We start from the raw sequence: 9,868 nt of genomic DNA, 5'->3' as shown, positions 1-9,868 counted from the left end.
ATATTCCTATTAGGGTGGCCTGTTAAGTCCCTTTGAAAGCTTTCCATTGATTCCCTAATCCAAGCTCCCAAAATCTGCATTCCTCCAAACAAAAACGTGGTCAGGCCTATCCCAGCAATACCCCAGTCCTTGGTACCAACTTCTGTCTTAGTTTGGGTTTTTTGTTGTTGTTGTTGTTTTTGTTTTTGTTTGTTTTGTTTTTGCTGTGAAGAGACACCATGACAAAGGCAACACTTATAAAGGCAAACATTTAATTGGGGCTGGCTTACAGTTTCATAAGTTAGTCTACTGTCATCATGGCAGAAAGCATGGTAGCAGGCAGGAATGTTGCTGAAGGAGCTGAGAGTTCTTGATTGGAAGGCAGTCAGGAGACTGGCTTCTACATGCAGGCAGTAGGAAGCTCTTCTTCGCACTGGGTTTATGATACCTCAAAGCCCACCCCCACAGTGACAGAACACACTTCCTCCAACAAGGCCATACCTCCAAATAGTGCCATTCCCTGTGGGCCAAGCATTTAAATACATGACTCTATGGAGGCCAAACATATTCAAACCACCACAGACCCACAGGCCCAGAGGTTTGGCTTAGTGGAGGGCACCTGCCTGCCTTTGTGAGGCCCTAGTTTTAATCCCTTGTACAAAAATAGAATGGTTTTTTTTCTACAGAATCTTGACATTAACTGGCAATTAGAATCTGTCTACTAAAAAAAAAAAATCCCAAGTTTTTATTGACCTTCACTCCTATATAATGTTCAGAAGATCACAGACATAATAAACATGGATGCCAAATAAGCAGAACTGGAGATTAGGAAGCATTTACTATATGCATTTTATTAGAATGTTTTCAACACTGAGATGGATGATTTTAGTTTTTTCAGTTATCTTAGCACATACATTTAAGACAATAGTCAAACTCACTACAAAGGGACTGTACCAAGTACAACGTTGGTTGGCAAATTACAAAACAGTTATCCAAAATTCAGTAGAAATTCAATTAATTTAGCTCATACCACAATGCTGACTTTTGCACCCAATGACAGGTCAGTCATTCTTGGTGGTAGAACACATCTGAGCTTTCACAGTCCAGAACTCTGTGACACCATGGTCCTTTCCAGCCATCAAACAATCAACAGGAGCTGCCGTAGAACCAAGAATAAGCTGGTCTTATTCCAGCTGCCAAAAGCAGCAGGCAGGTTACCATTTTGGTTTGTTCACTTCGTAAAACACAACTTGTTATTCCTGCTTAACTCATTCTCATAATGAAATCTAAGAAATTCAATATAATGTAACAGGTCAAATTTCACAGCCCTGTGCTTTATAGACACAGGTATATGGGGAACCTGTACAGTAAAGGAGAACACAAACACTTGGCTACAGTTGCTTCACGCTAAACATGAACTCCTCAGGTCCCACCTTGAAGCATTTTCTTACCATGAGATTAACCTCATATGCATTCTTAGAAAATTAACTAATAATCAATCTTTAAATAATTTCAAACTTCAAATAATTTTTATATTTTTTTATTATATACTACTACCTCTTTAAAGTAAAAATTTTTAAATGTTGTAATATGGGGAAGTTCACATCATATAATACAAAGAAGCAAAACCTTTTAAACCCAGTTGAAAGGGGTGAAAAGGCCTGGATTTGAAGCAGCTAAGAGACATAAAGAATTATAACAAATGAATAGTTGACAGAAAGCAGGACTACATTTACTTTTGAATTGATAAAATACTTATGAATTTATAATTGAAAAACATCACAATACTTTTAAGAACATTTCACCAAATAAGTGGTGGTAGCACAAAAAGATTTTTTACATACTGTATGTAAATGAAAGGCACACATTAATACAACTAATATACTTTCTGTATTATATCATTTATACTGAGCCTATACCTATGTATCAAACTCCCAGATAAATTCATATTAAATAAAAATATGTAAGAAAAGTCCCTTATTTTCTACTGTTGCATCATTTCAAAAAACAGAGGCCTGCATGTATGCTTATCAGTTAGGATTATAATAATATACTCTTTAAATTATAGACTTAGAAAATAAAGACATGCATATTTTTCATATTAACATGTAGTTTTATTCAGGTTTGATCTTAACAAATGTGTGTTAAGAAAGCCTGCAGGAAAGGATGCAGCCTAGCCACTACGAAGACCAGTACTTTTTATACATAACCAAGAATGACTGGATTCAGGTTTTAAATTTCTTTCAAATAAAACTAGGCATGACAGCACATGTAATTTCAGCACTCAGGAGGTTGAGACAAATCCGTCAAAACCCAGCAACCAACCACCACCAAACGTCACCAACACCACCAAAAATCTTTTCCAGATAAACAGGATCAAGTGCACTCAAGGCCATCATCTACAGATGGTTCCTTTTCATGTTTGGAACTCACTTCAATCTATGAATGACCCTTAAACCTCTGAACATCACAACCCTAGCCCAACCCTAGCTTCAAAGTTTCAAATGGAGAGAGGGACAGTAATGAAAGGAACTCAAAGCAGAAATGAAGTGTGCACATCAGAATTTCATTTTAATGCTCAAGATTTTTGCTATGAACATTAGTTTATAAGTTTTACATGCCTTTAAAGGGTGTTTTCATAATTTTGTCCCAATACCTGACTCAACAAGAAAGCTTCCAAGCTTTGCTACTATTTCTGTGCTTCCTCATCTTAAAGAGTGAACAAAGATTACACTCTTTCTCTGTATTTGGTTTGTCTCTTAAGATGGCGTCTTGCTATGCAACTCATAGCAAATTCAGAGCTCGTCTGCCTCAGCTTTCTACATGTTGGAACTCCCCATGTAAGCTAATATGCCTGGCAATTTTTTTTTTCTTTTAACTAATGTCCATGAAAAGACCTTAAATTCTTTATTGAGCCTGTTCTAACTAGTGTAGGTAGATAAAGTCAATATGTATTTTATTCCATTCCCCAAAAGCAAGAAGATGAGAAATTTTATTTTGAGGCATCTTCTGTCTACTAAATATTTAAAACAAAAGTTAAAGGTTCTTTTGTTTCTTCCACAAACTCCCAAGTTTCTCTTAACATTCCCTGGTCTTTTTATATCCCACAATATTATATTCAAATTACCATACAACAATGTGGCTATTTCTGTTCTTTGGTTATCCACATAAAGTACACACAATAGAAGGTCTCTTATAGCCATTTGTTGTTATTTTGTTTTGGCAGACAATTGTGGCTGAGGCTACTCTGGATCTTGCTAGGTAGCCCAGGCTGATCTCAGAGTCACCATCTGATTCTCTTGCCTCCTCCTCACAAATTCTGAGAGTATAGGTATAGGTCACCACATCTGGCCCCCATATCTATTTTAATCCACAGTGGTTATCTACTACCACCAATTCTTTACTGCAGAAAATGTGACACTCAATCTGTGGCGTGTCCGCGGGGTCAAATATATCAATAATTTAAAGCTACCTGATAAAGGCTGCACAAGATTGTTCCCTTTAATTTTATATTACTTCAAAATATACATATATACACTCATCACAAGAAACCAAATTTACATAGCTTGTGAAAATAAACTATAGATTAATTCCAAACACACATTCAGGGATTCACAGTTTAACAGCAAATTTACATACAGTTTTGTAAAAAGGAGTGTGGCTTTACAATCCTAATTTATATAGCAAGCTGATATATTTGAATGTCCTTTTAAACAGATTTATTCTTTTGCATAAACCTTAGAAATGAGGAAAATGGAGACACAAACTCATAAATTCCAAGCTATAGACAGTATCAGTCATTATCTTAACCAACAAATGACCCAGCTTGCTTACTGGGCACACAAAATGTGATATAAACATACTACACACAAAACATACAACAACTTATACAAGATTAACACTTTCAGTGTTTCACTTTATATGTTTTAACCAAAGAGCAAGTACATTCTTCTCCAGAGACTAAGGAACACTTACAGCTATATAGCATAGTTAATTGCATAAAAATAAGAATGAATGGGGAAGAGGATACAAATATTTGAAATACAAAACAGAGCTGTTTATAAATATGCATACTCATTAGCCATGTCTTTTGTCTGAAGAAGTTTCTTTTTCAAGGTTAAATTTCGTAGTAAGTGATCCAAAGTATAAGACACAGTAACCTAGTTTTCATTTTCACTCCTTGGTACATTTATTTAAAAAATAACACTGTGGGTATTACTCCCTTGGAATTCACCCATCTCCTGGGTGTAGGTTCTCACTTTCCTTTAATAAATCTGTGCTGCTTCTGCTCTGAAAAAAAAAAATTAAAGATAAAAACAAAACAAAAACCAACAAAAATCACTTTTAAGTTGGAGCATCCTGCAGTCCCAGGTACTCAGGAAGCTGAAGTAGGAAGACTGTTTGAACCTAGGAGTTCAAGGCCAACCAGTGAGAACCTACTTTAAACAAAGAGAAAGAAAAGACACCTGCAAGTAACACACTGACTAGCTGTCAAAATTCAGAAAACCCTGTCCAGATAAATAAAGAACAAATTTTACTAAAAAGAAACTGGATCTGCCTGGTAGTCTTAAAACTTAGAAAACCCCAGATTCCATCTCTAGTATCACAAACAAAATGCGTAGATTTATCAGTCATCAAGTGTACAAAACCAGCTTCTTCTCCCACTCAGTGCAGAGACACACAGTGCCTTCACAGCTCCATCACGGTACTTACACTGAGCATATACAGTTGAACATAACGTTGATGAAGATTTCTGACAATACTACTGTGTTTGTGGCTGGTAGGCTTATGCTGTGTTGGGATCTATCACGTCACAAGGACAAATGAGTGCAGGCCATTTTCTGGCTATTACCAGGTACTTGATATGCCCATTGATACACCGAGTTGAAGCTGACTATCAGGCCCATCGTCCGCTGGAGGCAAAACTTCTACTGAATGAGAAGCTTATTTCAGAGTTCTTGTATTTTCCCCAGGCACCAAAGGGTACCACCACTGCAGTGCTGTTATCTTCAGTACCATACTGTATTGCCTGCAGGTGCAGGGAAGAAGAGAAAAGTACCTGGAGTCACTGGACTTCTGTGCAAACAGACAGCATCCTTTCTCTGGAAAGCCAACTGTTTCTACAGTTAACAAATACAGTTATCTCACAAGTTTTATGATGGTTTCACCCTGCATCCACATATCAGATGGTTATTAACTGTACATGAATAACATAACCAAATATTTCTTATCTTCCAATCTAGTAATCTTGGCAACAAAACCACCTGTGAACTGAGGTGTGAACTGAGCACCTTCCAAAGAGGACACACATGAAACCCTTAGCATGGCACAAATCATGGAAAAGCCTACATAAGTGCTAATTCTGGAAAAGCCTACATAAGATCAACTGCTTGTAGGAATGTAGCCCAAGAAATTAAAGAGCTTGGGAGAGGGATAAAAAAGAACAAAATATAAAAACATCTTTGTATGGAAACACTGCTAGAAACCTACCACTTTGTATGCTAACTTAAAATTTAAAATCTCAAAAATGGCTATATACAAAGTTATGAGAAAAATGCTTATAATATTCCTTCTATGACAGATAAGTGGGCATAAACTAAATTGTCTGCAGCAGGATTATAAGTCACTTTTAGGGACCAGTTCAAATAGCTGAGTGTTATCGGTACTATTCAGAAGTGCTTAGGGTTGCAGTTAGCATCAAACAGATCAAACAGCCTGGAGCCAAAACTAGCAGAAAGAATTGACAAAGACTGGTATAAATAGCTTCAAGAAATACACAAGGTTTACAAACAAATTGTAAGCGAAAACCTCGTTTAAAATGTGTCAGGTACCATTGTACCATGGAGATTGATCGAGAGCCACCATATCATCAGATGTTAGTTGCTTGGCACTGCCTCCCAAGATTTTTACTGTTTCATAAGCAGATTATGTACACCAAATGTTGCTGTGTAACCTTGCTGCCAAATAATCCTTGTTTGATCTATATAATGCCTACACCGGGCAGGGCAGAAATGAGGTAGGCATGGCCAAGGTTCGAGGGCTCAGAAGACAGAAGGTCACAGGAAGAGGAGAGACAGGGAAGAGAGGGGAAGGAAGGGGGGATCTCCATGGGTTACCATAAAGAAGAACCACGTGGCCAGGAAGAATTGACTCTGAGGATGGGTGTGGCTGGAGAGAAGCAGCCCAGATGGAAAGCATGCGCAGATATTTATATTATGTTGGATGAGAAGTAGCCCAGACAGGATTGATTACAGCAGATGACATGGGATGTGTAACTGGAAAATAATGAAGTGGTTTTTAGGGGGTTAATTTCTTCCCAGCCCCCCGTGAAATACGGCTTATTAAAAATCTGTCAGGGGTTTGTGTCTTTTATTGATATGGTAGCGGGTTAAATATAACCACAGTAATAATAGTAAACATTAATAACCTAGATATTTTCTACAACATTATACTTAATAGACAGTTGTTAAAATAACCATTAAAATGGTAATAAAATAGGCAGAGAAGAAAAACAAATAAGAAACACAAATTATTAAAGACTAGAAGTTAATTCCACTAACAAAGATACCAAGCTAAACAATAAAATCTCTTTTTCTCGGGGCTTTGGACTTCATTCAGTAGTAGAGTCTTCGTCTAGCATCCAAGAGGCCCTGTGTTCAGTTCCCAGTACTGAAAAATAAATTTGTTTTACCACCTATCAAATTAGCCCAAAAAGTCTCCAAATTCAGAGAAACTACACAAATACATCATAGAAACAAACTACAGAAACAAACTACAGAAAGCACAATCCAAACTGCAGATTTGCAAGTATTTTCAAGGGGTAATTTGACCTTCATTCTTTTTTATTTTTTATTTTTTTTACTAAGAGAGGAGGAAAATATGAGTTCTCTCTGTTACTCAGGACATTAGAAACTCTTGTGTTCAAGGAACCTTCTTCTCTCGGTATCCGGAGTAGCCAGAGCTACAGGCACGCACAACCTTTGCTAAGGCTGTTTCTCAAAATTTAAACAGAGAAGGATTGGTGAGGTGACTCAGAGGAAGGGTGCCTTCAAATCAAGCTGGACTACCCTGCGTGATGCAAGGAGAACCAGCTCTTCCATCTTGCCCTCTGACATCATGACAAGCACCACAACATCAGTGTGCACAAACACACACATACACGCACATCCATGCACACACAATAATGAAATAATAATTTAACCTAACAAGATAATTCTGAAAAAAAGGGACATACACAAATAGGTACAAAAAGGTTTGCATTTCCCATCTATCTAAAAGAGCATCTTTAAATAAATAAATAAATAAAAAGGAAAAAAATAAAATGATTGAATATAAAAAAAAAGAGTATCTTTGATCCCTTTCATAAAAGAGTAAACATTAACTTCCTCATTGGAAAAACCATTATGGGAGAGAAGTAATATAAAACATTATATCTTCTTTTTTATTATAATCATAAATATTTTTTACTATCATAAATATTATTGCCTGTATAAACTGAAGTACATGTATCTACAAGATGGGTAATTGAGTTTTTTTAAAAAAGATGTATTCATCCATGGACTTGAGCCTATTTTTTTCCATTTCAAAGGCCTCTTTGTACTGCTTAACATGGACAGACTAGGTGGGAAGTCAATAATTTATGCATTATGATAACGCCTACTAACTTTAAGCAAGTAACTTTTTTTTTTTTTTGCAAGTAACATTTTTAAAGTAAGGTCTGTCAGGTATTGTTCACATCTATAATCCCAGAACATGAAAGGTGCAAGTAAAAGGATCAGGAATTCAAGACTGGCCTCAGATACTGTGCAAATATAAGGCCAGCCTGTGCTACATGAGAATGCCTCAAAAAAAAAAAAACAAAAAAAAAAAAAAACCCAAAAAACAAAAAACAAAAAGCCACAAACCAAAACCAACTACACACAATAAATAAATAAGTAAATAACTGCTAAGGAAAGGTCTGATGTCTTAATCACAAATATTAGTACTTAAAAGTCTGTGCTAAATTTTATCTCTCAGTCCAAAACGTAATAATGGAAATGTGACATAGATGTTGAGTTAAAACATGGTCAGTGACTTAAAATCATCATCAGGACAGACTAGAAGCAACAAACTATAAGTAACACTTGTGTGTTCTTTTCTGGCTATCCATTTTCAAGTCTTAGCTCCAACTAATAGAAAATCCCATTAATTTACCTTCCTATATTTTTTATTGGTCCCTTTCATACACCCACATCAGTAGGCAAAAGTTGACTATGTTATCATTGCTCAAACTGGGATTCAGGGACATTGGCTTGACTGGGATTGAGGCTGAGTTCTATAATGTGGCCTTGGTCCCTCTGTTTTCCTCTTTTATGAAAAGCCTAACCTCGGAGAATCACAGTGATGCTGCTTTATGTTGATACATGTAGATAGATTACTTTATTACTATTATAACTTATTATGCTATTACTCTCATTCAACATGTGTTCAAAGTTAGAAGGTAAGCTTCACATTTCCTTGATGTATAGACTAAAAATTTGCTACTGAGAAACTTTACAGAATAAGGAATCAAATTCACTGTAATACTCCAGCTAAATCACCATATATCTGGGCTATCTCTAAGCCTCTTCTCTATGGGAATTTTTCACTGGAAGCCCTGCTAAGTTACCTGTTCAGTCACTGCGTGAGCTGCTTCATTAGGATCATGGCACTGGTTGACAAAGTCACAGATCTCTTGACTGTTCACCATGAAGTTAATCCCATCGGTGGTGAGGACCAGGAAACTGTCCTCAGCATGGTAGAGCTGCAACCAGACACAAACAAATATGATCACAAACTAGACGGTGCCTTTGAATGACTCAGTAACTTGCAGAGTGCTCATCTGTGTAAGAATTCATTGGCAAACTGAAAATGCAGCTAAGAATCAATACCACTCAGGATAAACTTTTTTAAAATTAATTTTTATTTTTTTAAATTAATTACAGTTTATTCACATTGTATCTCAACTGTAGCCCCCTTCCTCATTCCCTCCCAATCTGACCCTCCCTCCCTCATCTCCTCTCCTTCTCCTCTCCAACTCCACTGATAGGGAAGGCTCTCCTCCCTATCCATCTGACCCTAGCTTATCAGGTCTCATCAGGACTGGCTGCATTGTCCTCCTCTGTGGCCTGGCAAGGCTGCTGCCCCCTTGGTGGGGGGTGGTTAAAGAGCCAGCCAATCGGTTCGTGTCAGAGACAGTCCTTGTTACCGTTACTAGGGAACCCACTTGGATACTGAGCTGCCACAGGCTACATCTGAGCAGGGGTTCTAGGTTATATCCATGAGTGGTCCTTGGTTGGAGTATCAGTCTCAGAAAAGACCCCTGTGCCCAGATTTCTTGGTTCTGTTGCTCTCCTTCTTGTGCTCTCCTGTCCCCTCCAGGTCCCACTATCTCCCCCTTCTTTCATAGGATTCCCTGCACTTTGTAACCTTGTTTGCAGCAGCTTTATTAATAACCAGAACCTGGAAACAACCCAGATGTCCCTCAAGAGAGAAATGGATACAGAAATTGTAGTATATTTACACAATGGAATACATTTACACAATGGAATACTACTCAGCAATTAAAAACAAGGAAACCATGAAATTTGCAGGCAAATGGTGGGATCTAGAAAAGATCATCCTGAGTGAGGTATCCCAGAAGCAGAAAGACACACACAGTATATACTCACTTATAAGTGGATACTAGACCTATAAGATAGAATAAACATATTAAAATCTGTACACCTAAAGAAGCTAAGAAGAAGGAGGTCCCTGGGTAAGATGATCAGTCCTCACTCAGAAAGACAAATGGGATGGGCATTGGAAGAAGAAGAAAACAGAACAGGAGCCTACCACAGAGGGCCTCTGAAAGACTCTACCCAACAGTGTA

General features: G+C 37.3%; 1 protein-coding gene across 3 annotated transcripts in view; it reads right to left on the bottom strand.

Moving 5' to 3' along the window:
- Positions 1-804: 804 nt before the first annotated feature.
- Ppm1k (protein phosphatase, Mg2+/Mn2+ dependent 1K) overlaps positions 805-9,868 on the bottom strand; it is a 28,665-nt gene continuing 19,601 nt past the window's right edge. Inside the window, exons 6-7 of one of the 3 annotated variants that reach the window (XM_021661601.2) lie at positions 8,627-8,761; positions 805-6,254 (exon numbers count right to left, since the gene is read on the bottom strand). In XM_021661601.2, the coding sequence (XP_021517276.1) occupies positions 6,228-6,254; positions 8,627-8,761 (162 nt within the window). In that variant the 3' untranslated portion in view covers positions 805-6,227. The other 2 variants (XM_021661599.2, XM_021661600.2) reach the window with 2 other exon arrangements.

The sequence above is a fragment of the Meriones unguiculatus genome, chromosome 21, assembly GCF_030254825.1.
Source record: "Meriones unguiculatus strain TT.TT164.6M chromosome 21, Bangor_MerUng_6.1, whole genome shotgun sequence".
NCBI lineage: Eukaryota > Metazoa > Chordata > Mammalia > Rodentia > Muridae > Meriones > Meriones unguiculatus.
This window is presented reverse-complemented; position numbering and strand designations above follow the sequence as displayed.